At 45.3% G+C, this 25,452-nt stretch overlaps 1 protein-coding gene across 2 annotated transcripts in view; it reads right to left on the minus strand.

The window, feature by feature from the left end:
- Window positions 1–25,452, minus strand: part of ITPR3 (inositol 1,4,5-trisphosphate receptor type 3) — an 825,364-nt gene that overhangs the window by 216,086 nt on the left and 583,826 nt on the right. For both annotated transcript variants that reach the window (XM_077295501.1, XM_077295502.1), the window contains one exon: window positions 23,378–23,479. In XM_077295501.1, coding sequence (XP_077151616.1) covers window positions 23,378–23,479 — 102 coding nt within the window. The remainder of the gene's footprint in view (window positions 1–23,377; window positions 23,480–25,452) is intronic.

Consider the following 25,452-nt stretch of genomic DNA (forward strand, 5'->3'; position numbering starts at 1 on the left):
AGGAGGTTGTCCAGACTCCCAGGTACATTTTTTCTCACATACAAAACTTGTGCTCCAAGTGAAATTGGAACTTGCTGGTGGTCCTGTGGTGACAACGGCTTTTGTTGACTGCGGTTCTTCCGTTAATTTGATTGATGCCCAAGTTGTGACTCGTAATAAGATAGGGACAGTTAGGTTAAGAAACCCTGTTAAAATTGTGGCTGTTGATTCATCTCCTCTTACCCGGGATGGAATTTGTTTCAGGACTGATGTTTTTTCTCTGAAAGTGGGTTCCACTCACGTGGAGCAATTAAGTTGTTTTGTATTGAATAATCTGCCTGCAGGACTGGTCCTGGGAATGCCCTGGCTGCAACGCCACAATCCTGCCATTGATTGGGGGGCGGGGGAGATTACTCAATGGAGATGTAAAAGTAATGGTCCGTGTTGTAACCCGGGACCTTTTGTTAACCCGATAAAGTCTGTATCTGTGTCGTCTGTCGGTCTGGAGGGTATTCCGGAGTACCTGAAAGACTTCGAAGACGTGTTTTCCGAAAGTGAGGCCGAGGCGCTTCCACCACATCGACCTGGTGATTGTGCTATTAATTTAATCCCAGGAGCCAAATTGCCCAAGGCTCGTCTGTACAATTTGTCTGGGCCTGAGCGCCAAGCCATGAAAGAGTACATCACTGAGAGTCTCCGCAAGGGGTATATTCGGCCTTCTGTTTCACCCGTCGCTGCGGGGTTTTTCTTTGTGAAGAAAAAAGATGGTGGTTTGCGACCATGCCTCGACTTTCGGGAACTTAATAAGATTACTGTGAAAAACACGTATCCTCTTCCTCTGATTCCTGATTTATGTAATCAACTTACTGGGGCCAAATGGTTTTCTAAGCTTGACTTACGAGGGGCTTATAACCTGATAAGGATTCGAGAGGGAGATGAATGGAAAACAGCGTTTCTGACTACCGAGGGCTTATTTGAAAATTTGGTTATGCCCTTCGGTCTCACTAACGCCCCTGCGGTGTTCCAGAATTTCATTAATGTTGTTTTTTCTGACCTGATTGGGCGCTATGTTGTCATTTACCTGGATGACATCTTGATATACTCTGAGGACAGTCAGTCTCACTTACACCATCTTCAGACAGTTCTTGTGAGACTCAGGGAGAATCATTTATACGCTAAATTGGAGAAGTGCTCATTCTTTATGCAAGAACTGTCTTTTCTGGGATTAATTGTATCTGGGGATGGGTTCCGCATGGATCCGGGGAAGGTTCAGGCCATTTCAGATTGGGTGCAGCCTCATGATCTGAAGGGGTTGCAGCGATTTCTGGGCTTCGCTAACTATTATAGGAAGTTCATTAAAGGGTTTTCGCAGGTGGTAAAACCCTTAACGGACCTCACACTCAAAGGGGCGGAGGTAAAAAATTGGTCCGAGGCCGCAAAAAATTCCTTCCAGACCCTGAAGAAATGTTTTATTTCAGCCCCTGTGTTGATACAACCCGATCCGTCGAGACCTTTTATCGTGGAGGTTGACGCATCGGAGGTAGGGGTGGGGGCAGTGTTGTCTCAGGGCCCGTCTACCCTCACTAACCTTAAACCCTGTGCCTTTTTCTCTAAAAAATTCTCTTCAGCTGAGAGAAATTATGATGTCGGCAACAGGGAATTGTTGGCAATTAAATTGGCCTTTGAAGAATGGAGGCATTTTTTGGAGGGGGCTGTACATCCCGTTACAGTCATCACGGATCACAAAAATTTGGCCTATATCGAGTCTGCTAAGAGATTGACCCCCAGACAGGCTCGGTGGGCACTTTTTTTTTCTCGGTTTCATTTTACCATTACGTTCCGACCAGGGTCTAAAACTGTAAAGGCGGATGCCTTGTCCCGGAGTTTTGATAGTGTGTCCCCTCCAGAACCTCCTTCCTCCATTCTTCAACCTGGAGTGGTTGTGGCTGAAGTCTCATCTGAGTTACAGAGAGAGATTTTGGAAGCACAGTCACAAGCTCCCAGGAATAAACCCCAAGGTAAATTGTTTGTACCTGATCATTTCCGTCTCACACTTCTGCAAGAATTTCATGACTCTGTGTTGAGTGCACATCCTGGGATTGCAGCTACCCGGGGGGCAGTAGCTAGGAATTTTTGGTGGCCTTCTATGGGTACTGATATTAAAAAGTTTGTGAATTCTTGTGGGGTGTGTGCTCGCTCTAAGAGCTCTCTGGTCCGGCCGGCCGGGGAATTGGTACCTTTGCCAATTCCTGATAAACCTTGGACACACCTGTCCATGGATTTTATCACTAATCTTCCTCCTTCAAAGGGCAACTCTGTAGTCTGGGTAGTAGTTGATAGATTTTCTAAACAAGCCCACTTTGTGCCATTATCTACATTGCCTTCTGCTGAAACCTTAGCTCGTTTGTTCATTCAGCATATAGTTCGGTTGCATGGAGTCCCTGTGAATATGGTGTCTGACAGGGGTGTGCAATTTGTTGCTAGATTTTGGAGGGCTTTTTGTAAAAAGTTGGGGGTTACGTTGTCTTTCTCCTCTGCTTATCACCCGGAATCTAATGGTCAGACTGAACGCACCAACCAGTCGTTGGAGCAGATTTTAAGATGTCTTGCCTCTTCCAGACAGGAGGACTGGTGTGAGGTATTACCCATGGCAGAATTTGCATTCAACTGTCGTATTAATCAGTCTACTGGCAAATCTCCTTTTCAGGTTAACTATGGATTTGTTCCGCAATTTGGAGAATTTTCCCGCATGGATTCTGGTTGCCCTGGTGCTGAGGGTCTGGTGCAACAGTTAAGAACCCTTTGGAGGGAGGTTCAGGGTAATATCTCCAAAGCTCAAAGGAGGTACAAACATTTTGCAGACAGAAGGAGGGAGTCAGCTCCTACACTGACAGTGGGGGAGAAGGTATGGTTGTCTACCCGTAACATCAAACTTAAAGTACCTTCCATGAAGTTGGGCCCCAGATTTATAGGTCCATACAAGGTATTAGAGGTGATCAACCCGGTGGCCTATAGATTACAGTTGCCCGCCTCCTTCAAAATATCTAATGTCTTTCACAGGTCCCTATTAAAACCTGTGGGGACGGTTAGAGAAGATTCCTCACATAATGTTCTGCCTGTGTTGGTAGAGGGTCAGCCAGAGTATGAGGTAGGGCGCATCATTGATTCACGGTGGATGCGTCGAAGGCTTCAGTACTTAATTCATTGGAAGGGTTATTCTATTGAGGATCGGTCATGGGTTCCGGCCAGTTCTGTGCATGCTGATCGACTGGTGCGGGCTTTTCATGCCAGGTACCCTGAGAAGCCTGGGAGTCCAGTGGCCTCCCATTAAAGGGGGGGTACTGTCATGGTTAGGACAAGATTATGTCTTGTACTCTCAGGGTTAAATGTTCTCAGCCTCTCTTTCAGCATGGGAGGGCTATTTATACTCGCTCCTAACGTGGTGTCCCTGTCAGCTATAGGTTTTCTGCAGTCTGTATGCTTGACCTTTGTAGTGTGTGCTGGCTTGCTTCGTGTCTTACTGTTACCTGCTTTATTCGCTTTCCTGGATTACTGACCCCTGGCCTGGCTTCTGACTATTCTCTGATTCTCCCTGTTGGTATCTTGTAATCTCCTGGTACGACTTCGGCTTGTTTCACTATTCTTTTATGATTATCCCTTCCCTGTTTCCCCAGCGTTTGGCTCCGCCCCCTGGCCACCTCCCACTCTGTCACATGATCGTAGGTCCTTTTGCTCTACTTAGTCATTCTGTCTCATGTGAAAGGTCCTGTTGGTGTTCATGTTAGTTTCCCGGTTTTCTGGTCCAGCTCTGTTTCTGCTGGAAGCAGTTTCCCCAGCAGCAGTTATACCCGGGTACCGTGACATTTAGGAGGTCACATTCACTGAACAAAAAAGTTATTTAGCTCCAAAACATCCTAAAAGGCCACGTTACATGTTAACATAGGACCCCTTCTTTGATATCACCTTCAAAGTTTTTGCAATCATTGAACTTGTGAGTTTTTGGAGAGTTTCTGGTTGTATTTCTTTGCACTAAATCAGAATAGCCTCCCAGAGCTGCTGTTTTGATGTGAACTGCCTCCCACCCTCATAGATCTTTTGCTTGATGATACTCCAAAGGTTCTCTATAGGGTTGAGGTCAGGGGAAGATGGTGGCCACACCATGAGTTTATGTCCTTTTATGCCCATAGCAGCAAATGACTCAGAGGTATTCTTTGCAGCATGAGATGGTGCATTGTCATGCATGAAGATGATTTTGCTCCTGAAGGCTCGTTTCTGCTTTTTATACTATGGAAGAAAGTTGTTAGTCAGAAACTCTGTATACTTTGCAGAGGTCATTTTCACACCTTCAGGAACCTTAAAGGGCCCTACCAGCTGTTTCCCCATGATTTCGGCCCAAAACATGACTCCTCCACTTCCTCGCTGACATAGCAGCCTTGTTGGGACATGGTGGCCATCCACCAACCATCCACTTCTCCATCCATCTGGACCATCCAGGGTTGCTCGACACTCATCAGTAAACAAGACTGTATGAAAATTAGTCTTCATGTCTGGGCCCACTGCAACTGTTGCTGCTTGTTAACACTGTCTGCTTGTGAACACTGTTTAGGGGTGGCCGAATAACAGGTTTAAGAACCACAGCAAGCATTTGAAGGATCCTACACCTTGAGGTCTGAGGGATTCCAGAGGCATCAGCAGCTTCAAATAATTGTTTGCTGCTTTGTAATGGTATTTTGGCAGCTGCTCTCTTAATCCAATGAATTTGTCTGGTAGAAACCTTCCTCATTATGCCTTTATCTGCATGAACTCTGTCTGTGCTCTGTTTCAGTCACAAATCGCTTCACAGTATGATGATCACTCTTAAGTTTTCGTGCAATATCTAATGTTTTCATACCTTGTGCAAGGCATTTCACTATTTAACACTTTTCAGCAGCAGAGAGATCCTTTTTATTTTCCACGAGTTTATTTGAAAAACAAAACAATTAAATCTTTATGACACTTAAATCCAATTTGCATAATAATTTGGAACATGGTGTACAGTTCCTTAAATGGAACCTGTCATGTTCTTTTTAGCATGTAAATGTGCATCATTAACACGTTTTTTTTTCATTAAAACCGGCGGTCTAATTATGTGCAAAAACCACTTTATATAGTAACTGCTCATTTAGTCATAGGGATGTGCTTCAAGTCATACAGTCACGGTTGTTGCCACCCACACAATTTGAATGATATTCCAGGGTTGTATTGATGTCACTCAAATCCGCTTTGAAAAATCGCGCCCTTGTGCAGTGTGTATCATAGATCCGCACATGCGCTGTGACGAGAGGGTCCCCGCACGTGTGCACTCATGCAGTGTGTAGTATCCGGCTTCACTGATGTGACTCATCAAAGCGCATGTGCTGCTACCCAATCAACACATGGCATCACGATATACACTGCGCAAGCATCGGATTTTTCAAAGTGGATTTGAGAGATGTTGACGATTTTAGGGCTCGGTCCCACCATGTCAGGGCTTGTCTCGGTATTTCTCACTTCTCTCATGCCTTTATTGCTCTGTAGCTCCTCCTCCTCGAGGGGGGCAGTGCCAGATCTCTCTATACTGACAAAAATTAAATGATAACATTCACACTTCTTCTGTGATTGGTTCTCACTGGGATTCAAACTCCTGTCCAAGTTCTCAGGCAGTAACTTTAGCTAAGAGCCACAGCCCATAATGATAAACATAGGAGAATTTGGTAATCTTAAGATGTACTGCAGGCAGTGAACACTGAAGTGGATTATACATGTACATTGTATACAGCAGTGTACTTCTTTGTACTTGTATACTGAGTTGAAGAAAAAGTCATATTTTTTTTAACTATAAAACTACTAAAAATAATAAAAAGGAATTACAAAACTGTAATTTTCTCTTTTTTTGTGAGTTTTCCAGGTCTTAAACCCACAACCTTCAACATTACAGACAGGAACTAAAGCTGCTGAGCCACAGGCTCCGGTGATGTTTCTGGGAGAATATTGTATACTTGATCTGTATCACATACTCTGACTCCACAGACAGATTGCATAGAGATACATCGTGCATATCAGTGTACTTTTATGTCTCTGTATTCTAGATGGAGAATAAAATATTTTTTTTCTTCTTGATATAAAATTACTAGAAAATAATGAAAAACAATTACAATATCAGTTTTAATTTGCTTTTTTTAAAAAAATAATAAGCATCACAAATCAGGAAATAACATGGAAGGCTGGAGATTGCATGAAATCACATCCACTTTCCTTACTTTTACTTTTCTGCACATAAATTTTGTTGTGCTTAACTGTCCAAGCAAAGTGAATGTGATTTCATGAAAACTGCGCCCCCTGTGCATCCAAGCATGCTGCTGAACTGTGCGGTTTTGGTGCTTTTTTTTCTCTGGAAACTTCTAAGTGGAGCATAAAAAATGCATGTTAAAAACTGCAGTTACTTCTTTAAGTCCAGAATCAAAGCTTTTCTGTACTATACAAGACCTAAAAATGTGGCTTCACATCTGCACTAAAAACTTTGATGCACCAATCTTGTAATGTATGATTCCAATTTTTGCACATGGGTCTGAAATAGTAGCTTTGGCCTTTTGTTCAGTTCCTTTTTAAAATTGCTCCTTTTGTTCTCCTTTCCATAAGTTGTATCTGAAACATGCTAGTTTCTTTCTTGCGTGACCTTGTATGTGTGGCTAAGATTAATTAGACTGTCACTTTCTATGGAGTCCTACACAGTCTAATTTCTTTTTTGAAACTCATCTGACAGACCGAGCTTTACTGATGCTAGGCTCAGGTTTGGCTCATGTCTTACTTTTAGTGCGTTAATCAGTGCACTGTACATGTCAGGTAAACTGCATGCAATGTGGCTGTAACATGACTGTCTTTTATGTCCTCACCCACAGATGTTAGTTGCGTGATCACTTACAGTATTGCTCCTGCATATCTTTCTCTTCACCAAATCTTTTTTTTTTATTTTCCTTAGCTAGAATATCTTGCAGCTTTTGCAGTACATTCACCATGCTTTTAGCATTGTCCTCATGACTTACTGTCATGTCGGACGCTGTTCACACTAGGGCGTCCGACAGACAGCAGTAATTCCACTTACGTCCACTACACGCTCAGTGGCGTCGGCTAGATTTTATCCAGCTTGCTCGGGGTTAATCTAGCTGGTAATTAGGTTGGAGGCTGGGTCACGCCCACGGCCTTTAAATAGTTGCGCTGGACTTTGGGCGTCGCCGATTATAGCTTGTGCTTTGTGCCTGGTGATTCCGGTCTGGAGTCGTGGTCTTGTTGTAGGAATATCATATCTGTTGGTGTATAATCCTTTGTCATATTCCTCCTTCCTATTTGTATTTGTTTTGCCCTGTGTGAATTATAGTGTATTCCTGTGTGTCTGCGGTGTGGTGCGTTTTTCAGTTTTCCCTGTCTGTGCTTTCTGTGGGGATTGGTGTGTGGTCTCTTCACTGGGTGGCGGGTGGTGGTTTCAGCTTAGGGCTGAAACAGGAGTCAGGGTCAGGCCTGGCGGCCCAGACATGCACGCCTTTAGTGTAACTTCTGGGAAAGGGACAGACAGGGTTTCCCTAGCCTGAGGGATATCGCAGGGGCCCGGGTAACCAACCTTAGTCTACCCAGTTCCCCCATGACATTATAATCGGCCCCCAAAAAAATATATATATATTTTTTTGTATGTCATGGATCCCATGACTTCCATAAACCGCCAGTTGAGGGCGCTGTTCTTACAGGTCACTGAATTGAAGGGGGCAGTTCAGCAACAGGGTCTTGTGGTATCTAATGTGCAAGTGGAAACTGCAGGTAGAGTTGCAGAGCCTAAAATCACTTTACCTGAGAGGTTTGCTGGGGAACGCAGTATATTTGTTGTTTTCCGTGAAGCTTGCAAATTGTATTTTCGTATGCGCCTGCTTTCCTCAGGTAATGAGGCTCAGCGTGTGGGCTTGATTTTGTCATTACTGAACGGAGACCCCCAAGCATGGGCGTTTTCATTACCTTCTGATTCAGCTGCATTTAACTCAGTAGAGAGTTTTTTTTCTGCTCTTGGACTCATATATGATGATCCTGACAGATTGGCTCTAGCAGAATCTAAAATACGCGCTCTCTGCTAGGGGGAGTGAATGGCGGAGGATTACTGTTCTGAATTTCGCCACTGGGCGGTGGACACACAATGGAATGACCCGGCACTGCGGAGTCAGTTTGTATGTGGGGTTTCGAGAAGGGTTAAACAAGCCCTTCTGATGTATGAGACTCCTGCTTCTCTAGAGTCTGCCATGAGTCTTGTTGTCCGCATTGATTGCCGTTTGCGTCAGGGGGCGCTAGAGACGCCGCCTATGGGGGAGGTTGTAGGTGCATGTGAGGTTGCTGCAGGTGAGCCCACGGAGCCTATGCAAATCACAGGGGTGTCACGTCATCAAGCCTCCTCACTCAGGAAGCAGGGACTCTGTTTTTGCTGTGGTAAAAAGGGGCATTATGTAAATGCTTGTCCTCTGTTTTCTAAAAAAAAGCGCAACGGCGGAAATATACTAAGCTCAGAGGATGTGCAGGAGGCCAATCTGAGATTATGCATATCCTCCATGTGGTCTCTCAATGTATGCTCTGTCATGAATCCCCAATGGCGAGGGATAGCACAGGACAAGCAAAGTATAATAAATATCGGACGAGCTCTAGGGTGATGGAACCTGGGCTGACCGCTGCCCTACGCCTGACAAACGCAACTAGAGATAGCCAGGGAGCGTGCCTACGTTGGTTCTAGACGCCACGCACCAGCCTAAGAGCTAACTAGTACTGCAGAGAAAACAAAGACCTCACTTGCCTCCAGAGGAATTAACCCCAAAAGGTATAGTTGCCCCCCACATGTATTGACGGTGAAATGAGAGGAAGGCACACACATAGAGATGATGTATATAGCTTTAGCAAATAGAGGCCCGCTGAAAACTAGAAAGCAGAATGATACAAAAGGGGACTAAGCGGTCAGCAAAAAACCCTAATCAAAAAAACCATCCTGAGATTACAAGAACTCATGTGCCAACTCATGGCACATGGGGAGAACGTCAGTCCACTAGAGCAACCAGCTAGCATAGAGACATTCTAAGCAAGCTGGACCAAAAACCAAACAACTGAAAATCAGCACTTAGCTTATCCTGAAAGATCTGGGAGCAGGTAGGCAGGAACCAAACAGAGCACATCTGAACACATTGATAGCCAGCAAGGGAAATGACAGAAAGGCCAGGTAAAATAGGAAACACCCAGCCCCTGATGGACAGGTGGAAACCAAAGGCCGCAACCCACCAAAGTCACCCAGTACCAGCAGTAACCACCAGAGGGAGCCCACAAACAGAATCCACAACAGTACCCCCCCCTTGAGGAGGGGTCACCGAACCCTCACGAGAACCCCCAGGGCGATCAGGGTGAGCTCTATGGAAGGCGCGGACCAAATCAGTCGCATGAACATCGGAGGCGACCACCCAGGAATTATCCTCCTGACCATAACCCTTCCACTTAACCAAATACTGGAGTTTGCGTCTGGAAACACGAGAATCCAAGATCTTTTCAACAACATACTCCAATTCTCCCTCCACCAGCACCGGAGCAGGAGGCTCGACCGAAGGAACAACGGGCACCTCATACCTCCGCAACAACGACCGATGGAACACATTATGAATAGCAAACGATGCTGGGAGATCCAAACGAAAAGATACAGGGTTAAGAATCTCCGAGATCCTATAAGGACCGATGAACCGAGGCTTGAACTTAGGAGAAGAGACCTTCATAGGGACAAAACGAGAAGACAACCACACCAAGTCCCCAACAAGAAGTCGGGGACCCACGCGGCGACGGCGATTAGCAAACTGCTGAGTCTTCTCCTGAGATAACTTCAAATTGTCCACCACCTGATTCCAAATCTGATGTAGCCTGTCCACCACCACTTCCACTCCAGGACAATCCGAAGATTCCCCCTGACCAGAGGAAAAACGAGGATGAAACCCCGAATTACAAAAAAAAGGAGAGACCAACGTGGCAGAACTAGCCCGATTATTAAGAGCAAATTCGGCCAGTGGCAAAAAAGCAACCCAGTCATCCTGATCAGCAGAAACAAAACACCTCAAATAAGTTTCCAAGGTCTGATTAGTTCGCTCCGTCTGGTCATTCGTCTGAGGATGGAATGCAGACGAGAAAGACAAATCAATGCCCATCTTGGCACAAAACGTCCGCCAAAATCTAGACACAAACTGGGATCCCCTGTCAGAAACGATATTCTCCGGAATCCCATGCAAACGAACCACGTTCTGAAAAAACAAAGGAACCAACTCAGAGGAGGAGGGCAACTTAGGCAAGGGCACCAAATGAACCATCTTAGAAAAGCGGTCACACACAACCCAGATAACGGACATTTTCTGTGAAACCGGGAGATCAGAAATAAAATCTGCGTCCAAGGCCTCTTCGGGATGGGCAATGATAACAACAACCCACTAGCCCGTGAACAGCAAGGCTTAGCTCGAGCACACACTTCACAAGACTGCACAAAGGTACGCACATCCCTAGACAAGGAAGGCCACCAAAAAGACCTGGCCACCAAGTCTCTTGTACCAAATATTCCAGGATGACCAGCCAACACAGAAGAATGGACCTCGGAGATGACTCTACTGGTCCAATCATCCGGAACAAACAGTCTTTCTGGTGGACATCGATCCGGTTTATCCACCTGAAACTCCTGCAATGCGCGTCGCAAGTCTGGGGATACGGCGGACAATATTACCCCATCCCTAAGGATACCAGCAGGCCCAGTGTCTCCAGGAGAGTCAGGCACAAAACTCCTGGAAAGAGCATCTGCCTTCACATTCTTTGAACCTGGCAGGTATGAAACCACGAAATTGAAACGAGAAAAAAATAACGACCAACGAGCCTGTCTAGGATTCAAACGCCTGGCAGACTCAAGGTAAATGAGATTCTTGTGATCAGTCAAGACCACCACGCGATGTTTAGCACCCTCAAGCCAATGACGCCACTCCTCAAATGCCCACTTCATGGCCAAAAGCTCCCGATTACCCACATCATAATTGCACTCGGCGGGCGAGAATTTTCTAGAGAAGAAAGCACATGGCTTCATCACCGAGCCATTAGAACTTCTCTGTGACAAAACCGCCCCCGCTCCAATCTCGGAAGCATCAACCTCCACCTGAAAAGGAAGTGAAACATCTGGTTGACACAACACAGGAGCAGAAGAAAACCGGCGCTTAAGTTCCCGAAAGGCCTCCACGGCCGCAGGAGACCAATCAGCAACATCAGCACCCTTTTTAGTCAAATCAGTCAAAGGTTTAACAATACTGGAAAAATTAGCAATGAACCGACGATAAAAATTAGCAAACCCCAAGAACTTCTGAAGGCTCTTAACAGATGTAGGTTGTGTCCAGTCACAAATAGCCTGAACCTTAACGGGATCCATCTCAATAGTAGAAGGAGAAAAAATGTACCCCAAAAAAGAAATCTTCTGGACTCCGAAGAGACACTTTGAGCCCTTCACAAACAGAGAATTGGCCCGCAAAACCTGAAACACCTTCCTGACCTGTAGAACGTGAGACTCCCAGTCATCAGAAAACACCAAAATATCATCCAAATACACAATCATAAACTTATCCAGATATTCACGGAAGATATTGTGCATAAAGGTCTGAAAGACTGACGGAGCATTGGAGAGTCCAAAAGGCATTACCAAATACTCAAAATGGCCCTCAGGCGTATTAAATGCGGTTTTCCACTCATCACCCTGTTTTATCCGCACCAGATTATACGCACCACGAAGATCTATTTTAGTGAACCACCTAGCCCCCTTAATGCGAGCAAACAAATCAGTAAATAATGGCAATGGATACTGGTATTTGACTGTAATCTTATTTAGAAGGCGATAATCTATACAAGGCCTCAGGGAACCATCTTTTTTTGCCACGAAAAAAAAACCTGCTCCCAGAGGGGACGAAGATGGACGAATATGTCCCTTTTCCAAGGACTCCTTAATATAATTCCACATAGCAGTATGCTCTGGCAGTGACAGATTAAATAAACGACCCTTAGGGAACTTACTGCCAGGAATCAATTCTATAGCACAGTCACACTCTCTATGAGGAGGGAGCGAATTGAGCTTAGGCTCCTCAAAAACATCCCTATAATCCGACAAAAACGCAGGGATCTCCGAAGGAGTAGATGAAGCGATAGAAATCGGAGGTGCATCATCATGAACCCCCTGACATCCCCAGCTTAGCACAGACATTGTTTTCCAGTCCAGGATTATGAGTTTGTAACCATGGCAGACCAAGCACTAGTACATCATGTAAATTATACAGTACAAGGAAGCGAATCACCTCCTGATGAACGGGAGTCATGCGCATGGTCACTTGTGTCCAATACTGCGGTTTATTCATAGCCAATGGTGTAGAATCAATTCCCTTCAGAGGAATAGGAACTTCCAGAGGCTCTAGACTAAAACCGCAGCGTTTAGCAAATGACCAATCCATAAGACTCAGGGCAGCGCCTGAATCCACATAGGCATCGACGGAAATGGAAGACAGTGAAAAAATCAGAGTCACAGACAAAATGAACTTAGACTGCAGAGTATCAATGGCAAAAGATTTATCAACCCTTTTTGTGCGTTTAGAGCATGCTGATATAACATGAGCTGAATCACCACAATAAAAACACAAACCATTTTTCCGCCTATAATTTTGCCGTTCACTTCTGGACTGAATTCTATCACATTGCATTGTCTCAGGTGCCTGTTCAGAAGACACCGCCAACTGGTGCACGGGTTTGCGCTCCCGTAAACGCCGATCAATCTGAATGGCCATAGCCATAGACTCATTCAGACCTGTAGGCGCAGGGAACCCCACCATAATATCCTTAATGGCCTCAGAAAGACCATTTCTGAAGTTTGCAGCCAGGGCGCACTCATTCCACTGAGTAAGCACCGACCATTTCCGAAATTTCTGACAATATATTTCCGCTTCATCATGCCCCTGAGAGAGGGCTAATAAAGCCTTTTCAGCCTGAATCTCTAGGTTAGGTTCCTCATAGAGCAATCCCAATGCCAGAAAAAACGCATCCACACTGAGCAATGCAGGATCCCCTGGTGCCAATGCAAATGCCCAATTCTGAGGGTCGCCCCGCAGGAAAGATATTACAATCTTGACCTGTTGAGCAGGGTCTCCAGAGGAGCGAGATTTCAAAGAGAGAAACAATTTACAAGTGTTCCTAAAATTCAGGAAGGTAGATCTATCTCCAGAAAAAAACTCTGGAATAGGAATTCTAGGTTCAGACATGGGAGTGTGAACAACGAAATCCTGTATGTTTTGAACCTTTGCCGCGAGATTACTCAGGCTGGAAGCCAAACTCTGGACATCCATGATAAACAGCTAAGATCAGAGCCATTCAAGGGTTAAGAGGAGGTAAGAAGCAGCTAGACAGCAATTAAGGGCTAGGCAGCAAAACTCTAAAGGGAAAAAAAAAAAAAAATTCCCTTGAACACTTCTTTTTCTCCTGCTTCAGCCCAATCAATTAACACTTTGTGGCCGGCTATACTGTCATGAATCCCCAATGGCGAGGGATAGCACAGGACAAGCAAAGTATAATAAATATCGGACGAGCTCTATGGTGATGGAACCTGGGCTGACCGCTGCCCTACGCCTGACAAACGCAACTAGAGATAGCCAGGGAGCGTGCCTACGTTGGTTCTAGACGCCACACACCAGCCTAAGAGCTAACTAGTACTGCAGAGAAAACAAAGACCTCACTTGCCTCCAGAGGAATTAACCCCAAAAGGTATAGTTGCCCCCCACATGTATTGACGGTGAAATGAGAGGAAGGCACACACATAGAGATGATGTATATAGCTTTAGCAAATAGAGGCCCGCTGAAAACTAGAAAGCAGAATGATACAAAAGGGGACTGAGCGGTCAGCAAAAAACCCTAATCAAAAAAACCATCCTGAGATTACAAGAACCCATGTGCCAACTCATGGCACATGGGGAGAACCTCAGTCCACTAGAGCAACCAGCTAGCATAGAGACATTCTAAGCAAGCTGGACCAAAAACCAAACAACTGAAAATCAGCACTTAGCTTATCCTGAAAGATCTGGGAGCAGGTAGGCAGGAACCAAACAGAGCACATCTGAACACATTGATAGCCGGCAAGGGAAATGACAGAAAGGCCAGGTAAAATAGGAAACACCCAGCCCCTGATGGACAGGTGGAAACCAAAGGCCCCAACCCACCAAAGTCACCCAGTACCAGCAGTAACCACCAGAGGGAGCCCACAAACAGAATCCACAACAATGCTCCCTGCCAGAGTTATGGTCGCTGGCAGAGAGCTGCCAATCACTGTTTTTGTGGATAGTGGGTCGGCCACTAATCTCATTGATGAGGAGTTTGTGCGCATGGCTGGGTTCACGGTCAAAAAAATTGCCTCATCCTATCCAGGTGGTCACCATCAATGCTACCCATCTCCCACAGGGGGAGATTACTGAGTTTTTGGCTGAGGTTAAACTCCACATTGGGGTCCTACATTCTGAGCAGGTTACATGTAGGGTGCTCAGTAATCTTCCTGCACAAATGGTTCTGGGTTTTCCATGGTTATCTATGCACAACCCGGTTATTGACTGGAAAACTCAGGACATAATTCAGAGGAGCGGATTTTGCCAGGAGAATTGCCTGGCCACATGTGTGTCCGCTGTGACTCCAAGCATTCCTGAGTCACTGCTGGATTTCGCGGATGTGTTCCCAGGAAGGGTTGCTCAGAATTGCCACCACATCACCCCTATGACTGTACTATTAGGTTTAAAGGGCCACTGTCACCCCCTCCAGCCATTATAAACTAAAAGAGCCACCTTGTGCAGCAGTAATGCTGAATTCTAACAAGGTGGCTCTTTTAGTTTTTGGTGCATGTATTCCCAAAATAATGCGTTTTATAAATTCTCCAAAATACCTTTCTTTTGCCAGGGAGGCAGGTCCTCACCCCCCTACTTGAAACGCCACACTGCAGTCACTCAAATCTTCAGGGGCACTGGGCGCCGACCCCTCCGCGCTGTGTTCGTATGAAATCTGGCGCCTGCGCTTTGTAGTAGTGTCTGGTGCAGGCGCAGTGAGCTCTGGCCGTCTGACATCACAGCCAGACTTGCAGACTGCGCCTGTGCGGACAGTGCGGCCACCCACCTTGGTAATCCCAGCCCCGCAGTGTGTTATGCATTATGCAGAGTGCGGGGCTGGGATTCACAAGCAGGGCGGCCGCACAGGCACAGTCTGCAAGCCTGGCTGTGACGTCAGACGGCCAGAGCTCACTGTGCCTGCACCAGACACTACTACACAGTGCAGGCGCCGGATTTCATACAAACACAGCGCGCCCCTGAAGATTTGAGTGACTGCAGTGTGGCGTTTCAAGCAGGGGGTGAGGACCTGCCTCCCTGGCGAAAGAAAGGTATTTTGGAGAATTTATAAAACGTATTATTTTGGGAATACATGCACCAAAAACGAAAAGAGCCACCTTGTTAGAATGCAGCATTACTGCTGCACAAGGTGGCTCTTTTAGTTTATAACGGCTGGAGGGGGTGACAGTGGCCCTTTAAACCAGGGGCTAAATTGCCGAAAGCAAGGATGTTCAACATCTCTGGTCCTGAGAGGCAAGCTTTAAAAGATTACATTGCTGAGAGTGTGAGCAAAGGGCACATCAGGCCTTCATCCTCGCCAGTGGCAGCAGGGTTCTTCTTCATTAAAAAGAAAGATGGCGGACTACGCCCGTGTCTGGATTTCAGGGAGTTAAACCAGATTACGGTTTGTGATCCATACCCTATGCCACTGATACCTGATTTGTTCAACCAGGTGGCTGGTGCTAAGTGGTTTTCCAAGCTTGAACTCAGGAGGCTTACAATCTCATAAGAGTCCGTCAAGGTGATGAGTGGAAGACAGCTTTTAATACTCCTGAGGGTCATTTTGAAAATTTGGTGATGCCATTTGGGTTGACAAACGCGCCTGCAGTTTTTCAACATTTCATAAATGATGTATTCTCGCATGTTCTGGGGAAATTCGTTATTGTGTACCTAGATGACATTCTCATTTATTCATGCGACCGTGATACTCATTTAGAGCATGTGAGGCAGGTGTTACAGCTTCTCAGGGAAAATAAGCTCTATGCAAAACTTGAGAAATGTATTTTCGGTTCAGGAGTTGCCTTTTTCTTGGGTTATATTGTGTCTGCTACAGGGTTTAAAATGGACGCCGCTAAGGTGCAAGCGGTGCTGCATTGGGAATGGCCTGATAACCTAAAAGCACTCCAGCTGTTCCTTGGGTGTTCCAACTATTATAGAAAGTTTATCAAAGATTTTTCTACCATTGCTAAACCACTTACTGACATGACGAAAAAGGGTACCAATTTCTCTGCCTGGCCTCAGGCTGCTGTGTGCGCATTTGAATTTCTGAAGAACAGTTTTGCTTCGGCCCCCATTCTGGTGCAACCGGACGTATCAAAACCATTTACCGTGGAAGTCGATGCGTCTGAGGTTGGAGTGGGGGCAGTGCTGTCACAAGGCTCATCCTTGGGCGAGTTGCGTCCTTGCGCCTACTTTTCCAAGAAGCTGTCGTCTGCCGAACGTAATTACGATATCGGCAACAGGGAGTTGTTGGCTATCAAGTTGGCTTTTGAGGAATGGCGACACTTTTTGGAGGGGTCGGTCCATCAGGTTACAGTTATCACCGACCATAAAAATCTGCTGTATTTGGAGTCAGCCAAGCGTCTGTCCCCCAGGCAGGCTCGCTGGGCATTGTTTTTCAAGCGGTTCAACTTTTTTGTTACGTACCGACCTGGATCTAAGAACACTAAGGCAGATGCTTTGTCCACGTGTTTTCCGGGGGGAGAACCTCGGGAAGATCTGGTACCCATCCTCCAAAAGGGTGTAGTGGTCTCGGCTCTCACGACCGAGGTTGAGGCTGAGATTGCCGAGGCTCAGGTGGAGGTACCACCAGAGCTTCCCATTAACAAATGGTTTGTACCGCTCCATCTTCGCCTAAAGGTGTTGGGTGAGCATCATGTTGCTGTCCTGGCTGGCCATCCAGGGGTTAGAGGTACTTTGGAGTTGGTGTCACGTCGGTTTTGGTGGCCCAAAATCCGACAGGACGTGGTCTCATACGTATCAGCATGTACCACATGCGCTAGGGCTAAGACGTCCTGCTCTCGTCCTGCTGGCACACTACATCCTCTCCGGGTACCCAGTAGGCCATGGACGGAGATTTCCATGGATTTTATCACAGATTTGCCCTCCTCTGCTGGGAACACGGTCATTCTGGTGGTTGTTGATCGGTTCTCAAAGATGTCGCACTTTGTGTCTTTGCCTTCGATGCCTAACGCTAAGACTCTGGCTCAGGTTTTTGTGCAGGAAGTGGTCAGACTTCACGGGGTCCCGTCTGACAGTGTCTGATAGGGGTACTCAGTTTGTGGCAACATTTTGGAAAGCTTTTTGCTCACGGCTGGGGATCAAGTTGTCGCATTCTTCTGCGTTTCATCCTCAGTCAAATGGTCAGACCGAGCGTATGAACCAGAATTTGGAGCAGTACTTATGCTGTTTTGTTTCTGACAATCAGGAGGAGTGGTCGACGTTCCTTCCTTTGGCTGAGTTTGCTATAAATAATCACCGTCAGGAATCATCTGGGGAGTCCCCGTTCTTTTGTGTTTACGGGCTCCATCCTCAGTTTTGTACTCTGCGTCAGGGGGGCTCTACTGGCGTCCCGGAGGAGGACCAGTTAGGAGCACAACTGTCATCCGTTTGGAGGAGAGTGAAACAGCGCTTGCTAAGCGTAGGTGCAAGGTACAAATGAGTGGCTGACAGTAAACGTGTGACAGGTCCGAACCTGAGTGTGGGTGACTGGGTGCGGTTGTCCACAAAAAACATAAAACTCAAGATTCCATCCTTGAAATTGGGTCCAAGGTTTATTGGTCCATTTAGGGTTGCCGCCATCATTAACCCGGTAGCCTACCGTTTGGCGCTCCCTACGGTATATAAAATACACAACGTGTTCCACAGATCTTTATTAAAAAAGGTGGTGGGTTCTGTGGACACGGCGCCTGTTATGGCTGGACCTGGTGGTTAGGAGCACCGGGAATGACCTGATAGTCAAAACTGCAAAATAGAGCGAGCTCTGGGAAGTGGGAGCTCTGCTGACCGCAGCCCTAATCTATTATCACACACACTAGAATTAGCCGTGGATCGTACCTGACTCTGCCTAGACGACTCTTCACAGCCTGAGAGGTAACTACCCCTAAAGAGAAATATATCCTCACCTTGCCTCAGAGAAATTTCCCAAAGGAAAAGAGCAGCCCCCCACATATATTGACTGTGAGTTAAGAGGAAGGCACAAACATAAGAATGAGACAGGTTTCAGCAAAGGAGGCCCGACTTACTAAATAGACAGAAGATAGATAAAGGGATCTTTGCGGTCAGCACAAAAAACTACAAAAAGCCACGCAGAGTGAGCAATAAACCCCCCGCGCCGACTCACGGCGCGGTAGGTGCCACTCTGCAACCCAGAGCTTCCAGCTAGCGAGACAATATCATGATAGCCAGCTGGACAAAACTTAGCAGGTACTCAGAAATATATTCAGCACACAAATGAACAACAAATGAGCTTAACAGGGACTTAGCTTCTGCTGAAGTAGACAGGTCATCAGGAGATCCAAGTGAGATCTGAACCAGTACAGATACATTGACAACTGGCATCAGGTAACGATCTGAGCAGAGTTAAATAGAGGAACCAGCCCAGTCTTAAACGATGCAGCTGAGGAAGCCACCTCCAGACCAGCAGCTCCACTTTCAGCCACCAGAGGGAACCCACGGACAGAACTCACAGAAATACCATTCCTGACCACAGGAGGGAGTTCGAGAACAGAGTTCACAACAGGCGCCTATGCCACCTCCAGTCTTGGTGGATGGCAATTTGGAGTTTGAAGTCTCCAAGGTGGTTGACTCTCGTGTAGTGCGCCACACATTACAGTACCTGGTACACTGGCGTGGTTATGGGCCGGAAGAGAGGTTCTGGGTACCAGCCTCGGACATACATGCGGACCGGCTGGTCAGTATGTTTCATCGCCGCCATCCGGACAAGCCGGGTCCTATAAGTCGTGAGGGCCCTGGGGTCCCTCGTAGAAGGCGGGGTACTGTCATGTCGGACGCTGTTCACACTAGGGCGTCCGACAGACAGCAGTAATTCCACTTATGTCCACTACACGCTCAGAGGCGTCAGCTAGATTTTATCCAGCTTGCTCGGGGTTAATCTAGCTGGTAATTAGGTTGGAGGCTGGGTCACATCCATGGCCTTTAAATAGTCGTGCTGGACTTTGGGCGTCGCCGATTACAGCTTGTGCTTTGTGCCTGGTGATTCCGGTCTGGAGTCGTGGTCTTGTTGTAGGAATATCGTATCTGGTGGTGTATAATCCTTTGTCATATTCCTCCTTCCTATTTGTATTTGTTTTGCCCTGTGCACATTATAGTGTATTCCTGTGTGTCTGCGGCGTGGTGCGTTTTTCAGTTTTCCCTGTCTGTGTTTTCTGTGGGGATTGGTGTGTGGTCTCTTTACTGGGTGGTGGGCTGTGGTTTCAGCTTAGGGCTGAAACAGGAATCAGGGTCAGGCCTGGCGGCCCAGACATGCACACCTTTAGTGTAACTTCTGGGAAAGGGACAGACAGGGTGTCCCTAGCCTGAGGGATATCGCAGGGGCCCGGGTAACCAACCTTAGTCTACCCAGTTCCCCTGTGACACTTACATGGATCAGTTAGGGTACCTTCACACGAAACGACGCTGCAGCGATAGCGACAACGATGCCGATCGCTGCAGCGTCGCTGTTTGATCGCTGGAGAGCTGTCACACAGACCGCTCTCCAGCGACCAACGATGCCGAGGTCCCCGGGTAACCAGGGTAAACATCGGGTTGCTAAGCGCAGGGTCGCGCTTAGTAACCCGATGTTTACCCTGGTTACCAGCGTAAAATGTAAAAAAAACAAACACTACATACTTACATTCGCGTCCCCCGGCGTCCGCTTCCTGCACTGACTGACTGACTGAGCGCCGGCAGTAGCAGGGCACAGCGGTGACGTCACCGCTGTGCTGTGCTTTCACTTTCACTTTGCGGCGCTCAGTCAGTGTGGGAAGCAGGCGGCGGGGGATGCGAATGTAAGTATGTACTGTTTGTTTTTTTTACATTTTACACTGGTAACCAGGGTAAACATCGGGTTACTAAGCGCGGCCCTGCGCTTAGTAACCCGATGTTTACCCTGGTTACCAGTGTAAAACATAGCTGGTATCGTTGCTTTTGCTGTCAAACACAACGATACACGGCGATCGGATAACCAAATAAAGTTCTGAACTTTATTCAGCGACCAGCGACATCACAGCAGGATCCTGATCGCTGCTGCGTGTCAAACTAAACGATATCACTAGCCAGGACGCTGCAACGTCACGGATCACTAGCGATATCGTTACAAAGTCGTTTCGTGTGAAGGTACCTTTAGTAATCCTTCACTAATAAGCCAACAGTGGCTCTTCCCTGTCTGTTTTTCTTGTTCCGTTCCTAATTAATGTATGGTCTCGCTGTAGTAGTAACGTCTCACAAGTCATCTTTAGATCATAATCTTTCTAGTTTAAACTTTCATATCTGTTATTATTCAGTTTGTCCACTGTAAATTTAAGCTCTGAGCTGCAGGCTATTTTCCTTCACTTCTTCGTATGCAGATACTAAGATTCTTACATGCATTCAGGAGGCTAGAACCTCTGGAAGATTCCTTCAGTCTGTTCATCAAGCTGTGCTGTACTATGCTCTTTCTGTTTCTCTCTGCAGCTAAGCCCATAACCTTTTGCAAAATGTCAGATTTCAGCTGAATCATCAGCACTCAGACATTGGGAGAATGAACTGTTTTACTTGGGACACAGTAACCATTATCTGCATCAGTACAACATGGAAGATTACAGGGGAAACTGACAAAAAACAACAACAAAGAGGTCACGCAGTACAGTATGAAAAACTGCAAACATCAATATGCCATATGCTGTCTACGCGACACAATCCTTCCACATCATAACCCTGCAGCTGGTGCAACCTTCAATAAAAACACAGTCCATGTAGATTAATTTGTTAGTCTGTTATACATAGTGGTCAAAACTATAAAAGAGTGACGACGAGATTAAGGCTGCCGTCACACTAGCAGTATTTGGTCAGTATTTTACATCAGTATTTCTAAGCCAAAACCAGGAGTGGAACAAATAGAGGAAAAGTATAATAGAAACATATGCACCACTTCTGCATTTATTACCCACTCCTGGTTTTGGCTTACAAATACTGATGTAAAATACTGACCAAATACTGATAGTGTGACGGCAGCCTAAACAGGGTAGAAACTGACTGTAGAAAAACTCAGTTACAAGAAATGGAGTGTTATTATTGTTGGGACATTTTGCACCAGTAAATGTTTTATTGATGTTTTCTTCATGTTGAAATTTTGTGTGTTAATACCTTTCACTAGTTGCACTTATGGTATATGTAGAAAAAAAAAGAAAGAAGCTCGCCACGCCAATATTGTTCAGAATACATTTGAAAGTTGATGAATGGGTGCAAATTCCTGCCGGTGAAGCTCAGTTTCTTATGGCTAGGGGAATAGGGTATGCCAGAAACGCATAAGGTTTTACCCATATCATGGATCCTCCTGTTTTTAAAATTAATTTCTAATAAAAAAAAGAGAGATTTTATGGATGGAAGTGCTGGAAAATCCTTTTTTTATTCTACAGTTCTGATGGCATATGAAATAGTAGTATTTTGGGCAATAATCACTTCGTGGGCAGTAATTAGGAAGCATACAGGTATGGCCCATGGCCAACTGGACAATTCTCCTAGGTTGAGCAATCAAATTTTTACCCATGAGGGAAGCAGTAACACACTCTCTGTGTCTTGTGAGGGAGTAACAAGTTGATTGGTGCACTCCATGCCCGTGAAGCCCTAAGAGTTGAGTTAGGTCTCTGACGCTACGCTAAGGCTTGAGGGACCACACGTGAGTGGGCCTGTGACACATAGCAGAGCCGCGTGCGAGGGAGTAGAGCATTGTCTGTATGAATGATGCAAAGACGTTTGCAGAAGTATGATCCCGCTATAGTAGCAAGAATGGTGAGGCCCAAGAAGACATTAATAAACCTATGAGGTATCGAGTCAGAAAGGCAATGCCTGAAAAGTTAAATGGAGAATAGAAGAGATACATTTTTGTTTATTCTGCTGAACTGTGTACAGATTTTGTAATCTTTAAATGTTACATTACTAAAAAGACCATGAAATGTTCCCCTTACCATGCCACAACTTTCTTCGATGGGGCTGCCACCTGTGCCTGATTTTCATTGAGTGCACTTCAAACCTGATGCACCTCTAACAAGCTCTAGGAAATCCATTTTTAAAAAGAAAGATACATAGCCCAAAAAGTCTTATTTACATGACACTGTCACGGATGTGTCAGAGGCTAAAGACAGTTGCACTGGATCTGTCTGCAGAAGGTCTCAGTAGTTTGCTTTGGAGATGAGTGGCCACCTCCCCAGGTACTGATTGCCACACCTGGACCTGAATGTTGATATACTTCATGCTTGCTGCTGGCAAGTGCGGGTGATATTTTATATTTGCACTTCACTGTTGAGGTTTGGAGCTGCAGCAGTCTGCTAACATCCTCTCTGGTGTTTGGAGGACGTCCATGTTTCTCTCTGAGTCTACTCAAGCTAAGTGTCTCCCTTGTTTCGTTTATACTGTCTCTAGTGGTAGTCAAGACTGACTAGTGCTCATCCTGTCCTTCCCGATGCAGGGCTTATCGCCAGGGATTAGGTATCCTGTTTGGCGATAGGTGTGGAATCCATATAGGGATGATAGGGCAGAAAGCGTCCCATTAGATCTGTCTAGGGGTCTCCGCTCCCCCTTCCCTAGTGTTTGGTTCCCTTTCCCTTATCCCTTCATATTGCACTTAGCCTTTCCTACATGTTGCGTGACAGACACATATCTTTTTACACGCAGCGGAGCAGTTGGCATTCAGGACATGTCTGATATTCTGCTCATGAATTAATACTGCTGACACACTGCTTCTTGTGCCACTCCTGTCTTATCCTCCAATAAGTTTGTGAATAACTTGTTACCTGGGTGTTCCTGTATGAGTGCTGACAGTACATAGCAAGCTTTACATTATTACAAAGCAAAAGGATGACATTATATTACATAAACATTTATTTCATTATTACTTTGTGGTAACTTATTCAATAGCCTATGTATAGGAAATATAATACTATTATACCACTTACAAGGTAAGAAAAAACGGATTAAGGCCTGACCTGCAAAGCAAGGATGTAAATGTTATGTCCAACTTCGCGTGGTGACACATCTGAGCTGTCTCCTTCATCTTCTTGATAATAAGCTTTCTTGATAACATCCACCTAATTAAAATATCTGAACTGTAAATTTTCATATTGCTTAGGATACATTTAGATCATGTCTTAAGTACATGTGTTTTATTTCTAGCCTTGTTGCTGTGCTTTATATAGTGCTAAGCTAGCACTTCTAGAAATAGAATACATCACCTTTTATCATGTTATACATAACCATGCACTTTCACTACATATGACTCACTGCAGAACAATGTGAATGCAGCCTGTCCTATTTTGATGAGCTAGGTGCAATACACAGGTGTTAGATTTAGGCAAGTATAGTAAATTCATTTCACAACCCAGTATTTTTATGTAAAATAGGGCAAGTTATTATAAAACCGAAAATACAATACAGCAAAAAAAAAAAAGATAATAGATAAAAAATAATGGATGGCATTCATCATCAATATTATTTATTATTAATAGTAATAATAATAATTAATAAGATTTAACTTAAAGGTCTAGTGTTATTTTCTGTGGAGAGACAAGTAAAGCACAATGCATCTTATCCTAGCAAACAGTGGGTAAACATATGGAACAAAACAGATATATATATATATATATATATATATATATATATATATATATATATATATATATATATATATATATATATATATATATATATATAGATAGATATACACACAGGGTATATATAGGTGTGCGCTGGTGCAGGTAACGGGTAACGGAACGGATAATAGAGAGTTAAATAGTGCTATTAAAAGGGCTGAAGAACCTTTAAAAACAACTTAAATTTTAAATGACCCTGAATAAAGGTCTGACATTCAAATGGGTGCTACTAAGAACCCGGTGTCTTCACTTCAGAGAGCAAAGAGCGTACCGAGCTTTCAGAAAAATTCTTTCCTACCTCCTTTGCTGGCTGACAGTCTTAGACCTTGATTCTGTTCCAGAAGTTTTCCGGCAAGTAAGATGTGAGATGTGAGCGGGTGGCTGCCAAGGCTGGCGGCAAGCCACCACCAAAAGTCTTCCGGGTGGAAACGGGATCCTGCAGAGCCACCGCTGTGTGCAGTAGCGGCGGTGAATATGAGCGGTGCGCAGGACCTGAGTGACATAATCGCCACGTGACCGTAACCCCCGGAGAGTGAGTACGAAGTGCAGCTAGGACCAAACAACCAACGCGTTTCGGAGACGCCTGTCTCCTTCCTCAGGGTTGGTCCCTGCCTCGTACTCGTCAACCTTATATAGCTGCTTGATAAGGACTGTTTCATTAAAAGCCAAAAAGTTCAACATTCACATTCAATCCTCTCGGTGCCAGAGTGTCCAAGATAAAAATCCATTTTGTCTCTGCCCGTGACATTGCTTTTATAAAGTCACCACCTCTCCAATGGCGATGTACCACCGCAATGCCTGTTATTTTCATCCCTTGCAGTGTTCCGCCATGATATTCCAAAAAATGTTGGGAAAGTGGATGACCCCTAAATTTCTTTTTGATGTTCCGGATATGCTCATTCATCCTTGTTTTTAAGGGTCTTTTTGTTCTTCCCACATAAAATTTGCCACATGGGCATTCAATGGTGTAGATGACCCCTGTTGTGCAATATGTAATACAGTCCCTGATTTGGATAGTCCTATCTCCTTTTTTTATACTTGTGCATTTCTGTGTTGTTGTTAGTTTGCATGCATTACATTTGCGGCATGGAAAAAAACCTTTCAGTTTAGTGAGTGTAAACGAAGGCTGTATCAGAGGGACTTTTTTCTGGACTGTAGGGACAATCATATTTCCCAGATTTTGACCCTTCTTGTATACAAAATGTGGCCGATTGCTAATATTTTCTCCCAGTATTTTATCATTCTTTAGAATATGCCAGTGTTTACTGACTATTTTGCGGAGAAAATATGAATTTGAATTGTATTTGGTGATAATAGGGATGGATTCCAGAGTTGTTTTTACTCTTGGGGCTGGATTAATAAGTTCCTGTCTAGGTTTACTCACGGCCATTGTTTTTGATTTTTCTAACATT

Source organism: Ranitomeya variabilis, chromosome 3 (genome assembly GCF_051348905.1).
Source record: "Ranitomeya variabilis isolate aRanVar5 chromosome 3, aRanVar5.hap1, whole genome shotgun sequence".
In the NCBI taxonomy this organism is placed as follows: Eukaryota; Metazoa; Chordata; class Amphibia; order Anura; family Dendrobatidae; genus Ranitomeya; species Ranitomeya variabilis.